Source organism: Porites lutea, chromosome 2 (genome assembly GCF_958299795.1).
Source record: "Porites lutea chromosome 2, jaPorLute2.1, whole genome shotgun sequence".
Taxonomy (NCBI): Eukaryota; Metazoa; Cnidaria; class Anthozoa; order Scleractinia; family Poritidae; genus Porites; species Porites lutea.
The window spans coordinates 51,861,048-51,875,992 of NC_133202.1; the positions used below are offsets into that span (position 1 = coordinate 51,861,048).

The window sequence follows — 14,945 nt, forward strand, 5'->3', positions numbered from 1 at the left end:
CTTTTAAATACTTTGTAGCATGTTAACTCTGTCATTCATTCATTCATGCTCCAAAAAATTTTAAGCCAAAAACAATGGACAGAAAAACTGAAAAGTATTCACAGGAAAATTACCCTGTTCATCTCCTTCCAGGATCCAATTTTCAAGCAAAGAAGCAACCCCCATAGAAAGCCTTGTGTGCACAAATTTGGTACTAAAAAATTGTACACGGGGGTAATCATGTCCGTAAGTACCTCGTTGTGGATAATCCCAAGCCAAATTTATGAGCAAACATTATACCATTGCAAGCCTAAATGTACAGCAGCTGTGCACGTTGTAAACAGAATATTTTTTACCAATCAAATGTTGCCGGACCTATCAAACTGTAGCTCCAAGACGGTATTAGCGTTTTAGTGAAAACACTCTCACAATTCCTCATTCGACAGTTTGGATAAAACTCAAATTTCTGTAACATACAAAGATGTACTAATGTAAAACAACAATGAAATGTGGATCGATGGACAAAATCACGTTTCGAACTACGCACTTCAGCTTTCGATCCACTAGTTACAAGACAATTTACAGACCTAGACAATGGCTAAGAGTAATTCTTTACCTTCTTTATAATTTCCCTCTGTACCGAGTGACACGAGATTAAGTTGAACCAAGCGTAAGCGTATTTTTCTGCAATAAACAGTGTAAACATGCGGAGATTAAGCATCTAAATATAGTTTTTCCAACAACAAAGTACACGCTAAGTCAGATTAACAAAACAAAGCCCAAAAATGTCTGTCCCTCTACTTTTTTTTGTTGAATCCGTTATAAGAAACTTGATCTAAACAACAAAAACATTTTGGATAGCACTGTAATACGCTCTTCGATCAACACCGTCGAATGTTATCGAATGTTAGATTCACAATCAAAGTCGAATTTTGACACAAAAACGGGATACACATTTAACAAAACTGTCGCTTCCGTGGTACAAGCTAATTTATATACCAAAGCAAAGCCCAATAATTTTTCTTCCAATACTTTATAATTTCTTTTTGTACCGAGTTGCAGGGAACATGCAGTAAACAAAAACAGCAAAAATTACCCACCTTTTCGGCATGTCTTCCACATGCAAACTAGCGATCTCAACGTCAATAACATTGAATCAGACCATGCCAATGTGATTTTTCGCCAGTTTCAGGACGCTATATTCTCTAGAGATTACACTTACGTCAAAATTTTGACCAAAATAATTTTTGATCTCTTACAGTGGCAAGAAATTGCAACGCTGTCACTGCAAAAAAAAGCTGCCATCGCTCCTTTCATCTGAACAACATTTCGCAGGCATTTTAGCCTCGGAGCCAATGTCATTACCCGAAATAGATCACGTGTCATTTTTAGTAGAGCATGCGCAGACATTTTTCGCCGGTGAAGCGTGCCATTAACTTTAGAGCACTGCGCATGAGTGCGGCATTAGCGTTCTGTGGTCGCTGAGAGTTTGGGGTATGTGGTAAACGTCAGGGTACTTGTAATGAATTATTAAGCAGTTACTTGGGCTCAATAGATTCCTTGAATAAGGACAGCGGCTAAGGAAAATGGATATAACGTCACCTTCTATCTAAAAGCTATCCCTCTACTTGTTCACAGTCGTAACAAAAAAATCTTGACTCCTGGATAGGATATTTCGATCCTTTGTCCCAAGCTCATGTCATGCTGATTATCACATCCTGCATCTATTTACCGAGCCTGACGTTCGTGTCGTTTTTTATGACATTGTAAATTTCGCATTTTTACTAAGGGTTTAATATCGAGGTGACGTCTAATTGACACTCATACATGTAAATAGAAGGACTGGTTTTATTAAGGAAAAGATGAAATTACCCCTTTTCTCTGCCCTTACTGTCTCGATCTTCCATCTTGAAACTTCCGCTTAAGGTAAGATATTTTCATCAACCGCTTATGTCCATCGCGTTGCATTCGGGAAAGAATGAACGGAACTTGGAAGAAATAGACATCACGTGGGAGGACCTGCTGTTTCTTGCTTTGTACGATTAATGTGAACCAGTTTTAGTTACTTAGTTACTCTTCCTCCGCTAGTTCTTTCAGCAATGATGAGAACGTGCAGATCATGCGTTCTTCAAGCATTATCCCTTGCCGGACAATACACCAAAGCAGTCTAACGTTTATATTTCATGGAACTGTCCTTATATTTTAATATACATCGATATACTAATATTATTTACTTTAAAAAACAATAACTCTGCTCTTGCAGGGATTGTACGGACTCCCTGTAGCTAGGAGTTCCTGCTGTGGCTCAACCACGGCCGAACAAGATACTTAAAGTGCCCAACACAAAATTATTATATCCTTCACTTAGTTTTTCCATAAACCGTTTTTGAAATAAAATTTACCATCAAGGGTTGCCTCTCTTGTTTTAAAATAGCCCCAGTCTACGATAAGCCTCACTGCCCACCCCTCTTCAATAGGCTGCCTTTCAAAAGTGGCGTCCAACGGGTTAAGCCACTTAGTGAATGAAGTCATCTTACCCACGCAATAAAGACATAAGCCTATGACGTCATCGACGTGCGATTCCTCCGCAAGTAAATGATATTCCTCCGCAAAAAGAGGCCAAATTTAATCTCTACTGTACTACTAATAATGTCGCCTAAAAAAAGACGTTGACGTATATTTTTTCGACTGTATGCGGTAGTGTAGTTGACCATTATCACATAGGAGTAGAGACTCATCAGATAACGCAAACTCATAAAAAGGTAAATAAAATACACCTAAAGAAAGACGCATGTATATACATAAAAGAGACACATCGACCACTCTGGCTTCATTTTTACTGGGATAGTGATTCCTTAATCTGATCGATTTACCTTACCCAAAACATTGGCATAAGCTCGACCATATCCTAACAAGGCGAACTATCCTATCACTGATACATCAAGGATAAGCTTACACACAGCCCTCACAGCCCTGACTGTGACACTGACCATTCCCTGAAGTACCGTAATGTGAAACTTCAGGTAAGGGATGAATAAGTATTTTTTGAAGGGAGTGATGAAATTTTGAAGCACAAACAATTTATTTCTGTGTCTTTGACTGAATCATTCTGCAAACAGTTATTTTTTGGCTACTCAGTGACCTCCGTTGACAATTTATGGGTGACCGCAGCTCTTTTTTCAATACGAGTGTTGTTGGAAGTTATAACTAACAAATCAATACATTTTTACCGCTGATAAACGGTCTTCTCGAAACATGAACCGTTACAGCACTCCAGTCGGAGGATTCATGGTCAAATAATTATTGACTTATCGCTTGCTCTTCCTTTGGACAGTGTTTTGGATAACTCAGGGGTATACTGATCAAAAAGAGTTTTATAACAGCAAAGAGTGCTGGATAATGTTGTCAGTTGCTGTTGTTGTTATTTTTTATTATTATATGGTGAGCTTATTTAGTGATCAATTTTAAAAATGATAATAGTCCGGCATAACTTGCTGAGCATTACGCAGAAGCAACTTTTCTTCTCAGTTAGCTTATTTTTTATTGATATTTATTTGTAAGTATAGCTCACGCGTAGATCGAGTTCAACGAATGGCGAAATCGGAGTTTATCTCGGGGAGCCCGGGTCATGCTCCCCCGCAAAATTTAAACTAACAAATTAGAGATTCCGAAATCACCGGCATTGTGCTTATTTCTATCAATCCTGAGAAAATTTTGTCCAATTTTTATCTCCATTCTTTCAGTTTTCTGCTCAAAAGAGCATAAACAAAGAAAATTGAAAATAAATAGCAAGGGCCTACGTATTAAACAAAGGTGCCAAATCCTGATGGATCTACTCAGCAAAATTTGTAAGCAAACAGTGAAAAAAGAAGGTCTGACTGTACAACTATGAGAATATATTTTCTTTCATCGAAAATATGTTGTGTGCTTTTAATTTTAACTCAAAGGTTAGAAGTACAGTCCAACCTCCACTAACGGCCACCTCTCTACAACAGCCACTTTTTTTGGTGGACAGTCCATACACCGAATCTTGTTTAAATCTATCTAAAACTTTCACTTTTTGTCTGTCCCCAAGGTGGCCGTTGTCAAGAGGGTCAACTGTACTGTTAGAAATGCTAAAAATAAGCCGCCGGAATTATTGGTTGGGCTATAGCCCACCCGGCCCATGACACTGCTGCATTTTTTGGTGACCGATCGATTTGTTTTTCTTCATGTTTTTGCAATTTGGAGAAAGATAAATGGTCCAGTAAATGCTTGTCATAATTCTACTTGGTGATCATATGCGTCAATTCATGAGAATGTAAAACACAGAAACTGAGTCTTATCCGGAACAATCCCGAACAGTAAATTGGTCGCCAAACAGAAATTTTAAAATTATGTTTGAGAACTCAATATATTATACCCATGAATCGGCTAACACTCAAAATGTCAGCACAGGTGACAAACCGTTTAGTTAGCCTGCGCGGCATCGAGCTGCAGAAACAATGGCCTCCCACGGTCCCAACGAGAAAAGCTTCAACTTTTTACAGTTCTCTCCCTACGTGTGAAAGGTAGCTAAAGGTCTCTCCTTACAAGAAAGGAATATACTATTTGTAGATCGCTACGTAAAACAGAAACATATTCACTTGGATACCAATAGTTAGAAGGGCTTTAAATGCAATATCCGTCAGAAATGAAACTGAAACTTAACTTGCCTTGCCAGAAACATAACATCGCGACATAATTGACCAATCAGATCATTAACCAGAGTATAGTACCATCAACTGACGTGATACAACTCACTTTCACAGAAACACATCTATTAAAAACCCCAAACGTTGACCCTAGAATGGCCACAATTTTTGGAATTTCCGGTTAGATCTAATCAATCATGTTATATTATGGGAAGCAGGTGCCTTGTGGAAAGTCCTGGTTAAAAATAACGCCAATCGTTTCTTGTTTCAAAATGCAAACTTGCTAGGTATTTTTATTTATAACGGTACAAGTTACTATACAGCCCCGGCTTTAAAAAAGCGCAGTCGGCAGACCAATGAACCCCCATTGTGGGGGTCTCGTTGTGTATGGGATGAAACTGTTTAGAATGAGTTCTTTCCTCCAGTCATAGTTGTTCCTAACTCAACATTTTATTACAGAAACTATTAGGTTTTGAAAATGCAATGAAATCTAAAGACTGGATTTTTGTAAATACAAGACTGCAAATACACGTACTATAGACTTGAATATGAAAAGACACCTCACCAAATCGATCTATATTTTAGCCTGCAGTGCAGGCGTTTTCTTCTGGTGCGCGAATGTTTTTGCTCGCGAAAGCGCCATGTTGGAACTCCCGAGGAGAGGAGGAACTGGGGCGGGTCAAAGGGAGCGGGGTTAGGGGGCGGAAAGAGAGAAGAGAAAATCACATCTGCTCAGTCCAAACATGGACTGTGAAACTGAACCCTCCAGAGCATAATCTACTCGTCAGAAAAAAAAAAAAACGTATTGGAACAAGCAGCATTTTGGCATGAGGTAAAAGTGGTGTAGGTTTTAGCACTGCGAGCAAATCTTGTCCTGATGCCAGTGTAGAAATGGCTTTGACTTTCTTATTACGTAATACATGCGACATTCCCAGCCACTCCAATTCCAAGAGACTTGCTTCGACAGCAGGAGTTAAAATTCGAATTTACGTCTGGCATTTCTGAATTCAGAATAATTCTTTCCCGCAGTTCCGTGCAAACGAAAACGGGATAATCAATATAGACTTAAAGTTAAATGGTAGGCATCAATGTACTTCCCCTATGCCGCACCAATCAGGAGCTCCGTTTGCCATTGTAAGGAGTTTCCCAAAAGAACAATGATATCGGGCAGGCGTATTTTTTTTCTCCCCTCCCCCTCCCCTCTTTCCTTCTTTTGCCCTCGCATCACCCTAGGGGTTGCTATTTTTCCTCTCCCCAATCTTCCTCTGTCATAAAATCAAAGATGGCGGCTACAACAATACGAACATGAACAAGCTTTCGCTCACCCAAAATACGCCTGCACTGCAGGCTATTTATATTTAGAATAAAAAGCTAACATTTTCATAAGACAAAAATGTTTTCCTACCAATTTCTAAACGGCCAAAGGCTAATTATTACAGCCTGTGAACAGTCTCTCTGTTTGGAGAAAGGGTGAAAAAATCGCAAGGTGAGGGAAGGAAAAGGGTGAGAGCCTGTAGACAAACATCTGAGCCCGCCGTTCAACGGCACCTGCTGTGCATCACATCCTGATGTAAGCTCCTATTGGCGAGAACACTGACAGTTGACAGGTTTGATTTACATCGCTTTTTTTGGTAGGCACGGGGGGGGGGGGGGGGGAACTCCGCATATGAAGGTGGTACGGATGCTCGTTGGAAATTTTGAATTAAACCCCTAAAAGAGACCATGTTAAAACACAGACAAATGAAAAAAAAATGACTTTTAATAATGGCAAACACATTATCATCAAACACTTTTACCCATAAGTAGTTTTTAAAAGCATCGTCATAAATCGTCAGTCCACCATACTCGAATGTTGAGAAGGTCAAGAAGCAACATGGAGACTGCATCCCTCGAAATTACATGTACTGTAAAAGGCTATCAGGAATGTCGCTTTACTGTTGATGTGGGAGAGGAGTTTTTCATTCATAAGAAGTTTGGTTCTCAAGGAAGAGCGTTCAAAGTTATTAACACTAGAGGACAGTTAGGGCATCTTGAGCGGGCGCTTGTGGCTCCTCTTTGGCCTTTCCAGGACGGGATGAAATGGTAAGCAACGATCCCGTTAAGAACTAATTTAGACTGAGGTTTTGGGAGGAGAATTTAACTTAACCATCACATGTTAAAAGCGTAAATGCCTATCACCTCGTGGCATGACCGGGGGCATGACTTTGACTTGGCCCGGCAAACTTTGTTCAATAATAACAGAAAATTACTTACGTTTGTAGCAGGGTGATTGGGAGACCCTTCGACGATCCAAAAGGAAAATGGTGTGTTGGCGGTGGGATCAATGTTCCAGTAAAAATTGAAATGCAAGCAGCTCGAAGCTCGATCAGCGAATTAAAGGAAGAACTATTAAAACTCGGTATTAAAGCAAGAATAAAATAACGCGCTTGTGAATACTTTTAGCCGTGATCAATTAATCCTTTTGTGTCAGCAGCAGAGTTTCGTATTACACTCTTGTAAAACAATGGACAAAGACGTCTTCTTTAGGTATTGATGTTATAGAAAAATTGGATTATATGAATGGAGTAAATAAAACGAATGAAAAATATACATATCAAATATATGTTTTTATATTTTTTCGCGTGCAACCCTAAACGAGACCTTCACGACTAAATATGATGGCGTTTTACACTGAACACCCTAAGTGAGACCAAAATCCGAAATTTACACCCCTAAGCGAGACGGTCCCCCCCCGGGGCGTAGCACGCGATTTGATTTAAATAATCGCTTGTGAACAGGTCTTCTGATCTTTAACATGGCGTCTTCTGGCCCTTGACTGATGAGCTTTTTTAGCCGCAATGAATGTTCTTGTAGACTACGAGTAGTCCCCCATTTTTCCTCAGGGATAGTAGAGCGAGCGAAACGCGAGCGGGCGTGAAAATCACCCCACGCGAGAAAAGACGACACGCCGCGTGTCGCATTTTCTCGCGTGGGGTGATTTTCACGCCCGCTCGCGTTTCGCTCGCTCTACTATCCCTGAGGAAAAATGGGGGACTACTCGTAGTCTAATGTTCCTCCATATGAGGGCAAATCACGCCGACCACAAACAATAACCGCAGAAAAACAATATGAGTGTCACGAACTCTCAGTATGAAATAAGCGGCAAAAATCACATTTTCTCAGCTAAAACGAAACTCTTCAGAGCATAATCTACCCATAAGAGAAGAAACTAATAAAAAGCAGTAATTAAGCACGAGGTAAAAGTTGTGTGTTCCCTACCGAACCCCTTTTTACACGCGAGAGTGATTACATTCCAATGTATCCACAAGACAGATAACGATCTTGCTGACAGATGATCGGCAATTACAAGACAAGGAGGCGGAATAGCGGCCTCAAATGTTTGTCTACAGGCTCTCACCCTTTCCCTTCCCTCTCCACGCGATTTTTTCACCCTTTCCCCAAACAGAGAGGCTGTTCACAGGCAAAATTATTATAACATTTCGAACTGCCTTTCTTATTTTTTTTCTCAAGATATAATCTTGATAACTCTACTTCCATATAGCTATTCGCTAATTTTTCTGGTCTTGTTTTTACCCTTATATGTTTTAGACAAGACCCTCATGGACAAGGTTCTACCTCCAGTGATTTCCTTCGGCCTCATTGCTGGAGTTTTTCTTTTGAGAACTAATCGAGTTGTCCAAGCTATCGTGCTGTGGAATGAGTGCTTAACATTCCTAAATAACAAAGCCTTAGAAAAAGAAAATGACCTTGTCAGAGAAGGGAGTATGTTGCTGTACGAGTGTCTGTGTGGTGGGTATGCTGCTATTTACAAACTTTCTCCGGCTATAGAATCTGGCAAAAAACTTTTAGTACTACTTCGTAAATGTAAGAAAAAAAAGAAAGAAAGTGACACAGCCTTGCTGCTAGCAAGACTATACTACCAAAAAAGTGAATACAAGGAAGGACAAGAATATCTTCAGAAAGCACTTACCATCGCCACAGAAATTGGCGACAAAGACAGAGAAGCGTCATGCTACGGAAACCTAGGAAACGTGTTTCATTCTGTCGGAGAATATGCCAAGGCTGAAGAATATCTTCAGAAAGCACTTACCATCAAGACAGAAATTGGCGACAAAGACGGAGAAGCGTCATGCTACGGAAGCCTAGGAAACCTCTTTCATTCTGTCGGAGAATATGCCAAGGCTGAAGAATATTTTCAGAAAGCACTTACCATCAAGACAGAAATTGGCGACAGACACGGAGAAGCGTCATGCTACATCAGCCTAGGAAACGTGTTTCGTTCTGTCGGAGAATATGCCAAGGCTGAAGAATATCTTCAGAAAGCACTTACCATCAAGACAGAAATTGGCGACAAAGACGGAGAAGCGTCATGCTACGGAAGCCTAGGAAACCTCTTTCATTCTGTCGGAGAATATGCCAAGGCTGAAGAATATTTTCAGAAAGCACTTACCATCAAGACAGAAATTGGCGACAGACACGGAGAAGCGTCATGCTACATCAGCCTAGGAAACGTGTTTCGTTCTGTCGGAGAATATGCCAAGGCTGAAGAATATCTTCAGAAAGCACTTACCATCAAGACAGAAATTGGCGACAGACACGGAGAAGCGTCATGCTACATCAGCCTAGGAAACGTGTTTCGTTCTGTCGGAGAATATGCCAAGGCTGAAGAATATCTTCAGAAAGCACTTACCATCAAGACAGAAATTGGCGACAGACACGGAGAAGCGTCATGCTACATCAGCCTAGGAAACGTGTTTCGTTCTGTCGGAGAATATGCCAAGGCTGAAGAATATCTTCAGAAAGCACTTATCATCAAGACAGAAATTGGCGACAAACACGGAGAAGCGACATGCTACATAAACCTGGGAAACGTGTTTCTGTCTGTCGGAGAATATGCCAAGGCTGAAGAATATCTTCAGAAAGCACTTACCATCAAGACAGAAATTGGCGACAAACACGGAGAAGCGACATGCTACATAAACCTGGGAAACGTGTTTCTGTCTGTCGGAGAATATGCCAAGGCTGAAGAATATCTTCAGAAAGCACTTACCATCAAGACAGAAATTGGCGACAAACACGGAGAAGCGACATGCTACATAAACCTGGGAAACGTGTTTCTGTCTGTCGGAGAATATGCCAAGGCTGAAGAATATGTTCAGAAAGCACTTACCATCAACACAGAAATTAGCGACAAAGACGGAGAAGCGACATGCTACATAAGCCTAGGAAACGTGTTTCATTCTGTCAGAGAATATGCCAAGGCTGAAGAATATCTTCAGAAAGCACTTACCATCAAAACAGAAATTGGCGCCAAAACCGGAGAAGCGACATGCTACGGAAACCTTGGATATTTGCGTCTAACTATCGGTGAACATGCCAAGGCTGAAGAATATTTTAGAAAAGCTATTGAAATTAGCAAGGACACTGGAGACCTCGAAGTGCAGTTTACGACTCACGTAAATCTATATTATTGTTCTTTAGCATTAACAGGAAACGCATCTGAAGCTTTATCGAATCTCCTTGCTAGTATTGAGAAGTGCGAGAGATTGCTTAACTCTCTAGGAAACAATGATCGATATAAGATATTATTTTTTGATCAACACGCGTCCCCCTATCGACTGTTCAGTTCACTGTGTTCTTCTTCTGGAAAACACTATGAGGCTTTACACGTTGTTGAGCTTGGAAGAGCCAGAGCTCTAGTAGACCTTGTATCAGACCGATATTTTGTGGAGAAAGAAGTATCTCTCAATCCAGAATCGTTTGCTGGCATCTTGGAGGTCATCAGAGAAAGTAGTAACAGAACGTGCCTATACATTTCCTACCATGGTGAGAATATATTTCTTTGGACTGTAAAACAAAGCAAGCCGATAGCTTTCCGAACAACGAAAGTTTGTGAAAGCTATGTTAGCAAGCACGGAAAAATCTCTGTGGATGACCTTTTTAAAAAGGAAAGCTTTTTAAGAAATTTTCACGTTTTACCTCAAGAGCAATGCGAGGACCGATCACTCTTCTCCTCGTACGCCAACCAATTTACAAACGAAGCAAATCTGGAAGATAGTCTCTCATCCTTGCGTCCTCTTTTAGATGAGGAAGAAGTAAACACAGACCCTGAACCGCTAACACTTTTCCAGGTTTACAACATGTTGATTGCTCCCGTAAGTGACTTGCTAGAAGGATCTGAAATCATTGTTGTTCCTGATCGCTGCCTTTTCCAAGTCCCGTTTGCAGCATTACACGATGAAAGTAACCGCTATTTATCAGACACTTTCAGGATACGCATTGTCCCTTCTTTGACGACGCTCAAGCTCATTCTGGACAGTCCAGCGGGCTCTCACAGCGAAACTGGTGCATTGATTGTGGGTGAGCCAAGTGTGACGGATGTGTATTTCAAGGGAGAGTTAAGGTATCTCTGTAAATTGCCTGGCGCGAAAGCGGAAGCAGGGATGATTGCAAGACTACTACCTGAATCTCACCTTTTGATAGGAGAGCAAGCAACAAAGCAGGCGGTGCTCCAGAGACTACCTTCAGTGAGTCTCGTGCATTTCGCTGCTCATGGTGATGCCGAAAGAGGAGAAATTGCTCTTACCCCCCCTGACTCCGCAATGCGTCCTCCACATGAAGCAGACTACTTACTGACAATGACCGACATCTCACAAGTTAGATTGTCAGCCAAACTGGTGGTCCTTAGCTGTTGCCATACCGCAAGTGGACAGATCAAAACAGAAGGCGTTGTTGGAATCGCTCGAGCATTCTTAGGATCGGGTGCACGCTCAGTGTTGGTGGCATTGTGGGCCTTACAAGACGATGCAACAGAGCAGTTCATGAGAAGATTCTACGAAAACCTTGTCAAAGGAGAAAGTGCAAGTGAATGTCTTCACCAGGCCATGCAGTGGATGCGAAATAACGGTTTCTCCGAAGTGAGGCAGTGGGCACCTTTCATGCTGATTGGGGATGACGTGTCATTCCACTTTGGTGAAGAAAAGTAAAGTGAAGGTAATTGCTTTCTAATAACAAGGGCCATAGGAAGTCTGCCAGGTCTTTTTGTATTACAGTTTTATCAACTTTACATTATGTACTTTTAAGTACTAAATAAAAAGCAGTATTTACCTTTAAAAGCCACATTATTGACTAAATCTGAAGTCAGCTTTTACAATGACTCAGGTAAAATATCAATCAACATCGAAGATACTAAACAATACTGACCGGACGCTTCAGCTAGCGCTCCGCGTTATCGCATATGTGTATTTGTTGTTAGGCTATAGTTAAGATCATTCTTTTTTTCTTCGTCGTCTAATGTTACTTTTAGTTGTATTAAGTTGTCTTTTTTTTCCCTGTAAACATGACCCGCCTACCCGCGGGCATGTTATAATTGTACTTTTACCTCAAAACAAAATAAAAAAATGAATGTATATAAGTAAACACCACAATTATTTGACCACACTTCGGTATTTATCAGTCAACATCACAACATAAGCATATTTGAGGCTTTGCATTTAAAAACAAAAACACTAAAGCCCCGTATTCCTACAGTAACACAGAATGATTTTAAATCTTTTCTTTTTTCCTAATATATGAAGCACAAGTAATTGACCTTGATCTGAGAATTGATCGAAAACAATGAAAACTACAAATTTTGGACTGTGCATGGAGTTTTGACCGTAACTAGAGGGCTTTTTGCGGACACTGACTGAAGCACAGCAGTACACTGGTTCTAAACTTGGACCAAAGAGGAAAGAATGAGATTCGAAAGGTCATCAAGGAAAGAAGTTTCAAACCTATTTTAGCTGTGCACCCTGCTTTTCATTTATGATGCTAATAATTGGAAAGTTTTAGCGGTGAAATAAACTTAAATAAGTAATTAAACCTCTTCCGTCACAATGACGCCGAAGGATCTCTCTTCCATGTAAAATGAACTTAAATGCCACTTACCTCAGCTGGAGTCTTTTATAATGAATATATGTGTTTTACTAATTTTTATGTTTTCTATACATTACTGTTGCAGGTATTACACTAACGACACACCATGGAATAACAAAACAGCCCTTCCGCAGAATTCCAATGACGTAGTTCCTGGTGGAAAATGTAAAGGTCAACCTCTTCAGCATACGAACATAACCCAGACTAGAAGAATTCAAAAGAGAACTGACTTGCTTGACCCAGCTGTTCATGTTTGTCGGCTTAATTATTTTTCCCGCTGATTTTAATCTGGGTGGGTGTGTGTGTGTGTATGTGTGTGTGGGTGTGTGTGTGTAAGTTGAGGGACCTTGAATACTCTAATCTCTAACATGTCTTGAAAAAGCACCAATCACCAGCCTTGTAAAATCGACATCGGTTAGCTCGGACAATGATACAACTGTAATTGCGACAAGAATAGCATTTCCCTATCTATTTAGGTTATTTGTTAACTTACTTTCTTAATTAGTCCCTAGGGCTACGACTAAAAAATACTTTATTAGATTCTTAATGCAAATTGAAGTGCAAATGCAAACAACACTGCAAGGTTTATAGTTTAGAAGAATTGTATATTTTTTAGAGTGAATCTTTCCGCGAACATAGAAGTAGTAATTTTGCAACCTTCTCCAAACTCCAAACTAGCCATCACAGTTGTAAACTAAAGGTTATTTCATTGTATAATGTTGATCCCTGATCCACCTAAAAAGCAAAGATTTGATTGTCCAGTTTTCAGTCGTGCTTTGACTAGGAACAGCATGTCGCGAATCCGAGAAACTCACACATGCAGGTTTCATTGTAATCTGTATACATATGATCTATATAAAGTGCCAAGACTTGGTGGTCCAGTTTTCATTAGTGCTTTGGGTATGAAAACTAATGTTAGTGGTTTGAACAGCATGTCGCGAATCCGAGAAGGTCGCACATGGAGATTTCATTGTAATCTGTATACAGCTATCTCGAGAAAGGTTGTCGGAAAAAATTGTGCACGAGACAATCCCGAAAGGTAATATGGGCTATGTTCACTACACTGTTCCTAACGACTGTAGCTGTAGTACCTACTTTTGTTGCTTTCCTTTAGCACTCGCAAACATATATATGTCCATGGTCTCCCGTGCCATTCTTCCAAATTTCTTTGAAGAACAGCGCCCTCAAAACCACCCACAATACCTTTCGTGATTGTCGAGTGCACTTTTTCCGACAACCTTCCTAGAAATATCTGTATCGATATAAAATGCCAAGATTTGGTGGTCCAGTTTTCAGTAGTGTTTTGAGTAGGAAAACTAATTTTAGTAGTTCGAACAGCATGTCGCGAATCCGAGAAGGTTGCTTATGGAGGTTCCTTTGTAATCTGTATATATATGACCTATATAAAGCGCCAAGACTTGGTGGTCCAGTTTTCAGTACATGGAGTGCTTTGAGTAAGAAAACTACTTTTAGCAGTTTGAACAGCACGACGCGAATCCGAGAAGGTCGCACATGGAGGTTTTATTGTAATTTGTATATAGGTAATCTCACCAGGTTTTTAAGAATAAAGTATATTTGAGATAATAAATTCAACGACGAACACTTTGTTTATCCTTTCGTTGTTAAGGGTCCTCCTGTTTTTCCTTAATTATCTACTTGCTCTTTAACAAAAAATAATTATTCTAAGTCAAAGAGATTTATAATCACATTCATAGTCAGGAACCGATTAAATTGTTATCCATAACAATTATTATGCAAGCTTATGCACAGTTTGCATCTGTTCATTTCCTAATTCAAGAAAATGACTCCTGTCACCTTGGGTCTAATGTTTGCCGTTTGCCTTAAACGCGACCCTAAATCTATGCAACGCCAACTACCATCCATATATTTGGTCTCATAAAAGTCACCCCCACGATGACTCCCGTCGATTCAGAATCGAAGAATTACGTTTACGAAACGCCAGGTTCAAGCATTACAATTACTCAAATTATGAAATCGACAGATAGAAACTACGAAAAAAATTATCCTTACGGTTAAACATGGCATAGATGTCTTTCTTTCTTTCTTTTTTTTTTTGAGCAGTAAAGATAAACATTTGATGACAAATATAGAGAAAACTTTTGCGTTATCGATAAGCGTGGTTCTTAAAATCTCTAGACGTCTGCGTTCTCATCAAAGTTATCCTAGGAACCAATGGTGACAAGCCTGTTAACAGTTCTTTTCGGCCTGTTCCACCATCCCTGCTTTACTTTCTAAAATCCAGAGCTGATCTTTTATCAACTAACGTTAGTGCTTCGCGTATACACAAGTTTAGTACAAGGTATTTCACTCCATGAGCGTGCGCACCCCCGTAGTGAGAGGTACTTCGGCCTACCG

The 14,945-nt window shown here is 40.2% G+C and overlaps 1 protein-coding gene across 1 annotated transcript; it reads left to right on the top strand.

Moving 5' to 3' along the window:
* Window positions 1–6,525: 6,525 nt before the first annotated feature.
* Window positions 6,526–12,878, top strand: LOC140926392 (tetratricopeptide repeat protein 28-like). Its single transcript, XM_073376143.1, has 5 exons — window positions 6,526–6,734; window positions 6,914–7,050; window positions 8,241–8,579; window positions 9,834–11,645; window positions 12,655–12,878. Exons 1-4 carry the CDS (start codon window positions 6,526–6,528, stop codon window positions 11,636–11,638), a joined length of 2,490 nt encoding a protein of 829 aa, XP_073232244.1. The 3' UTR covers window positions 11,639–11,645; window positions 12,655–12,878.
* Window positions 12,879–14,945: the final 2,067 nt, after the last annotated feature.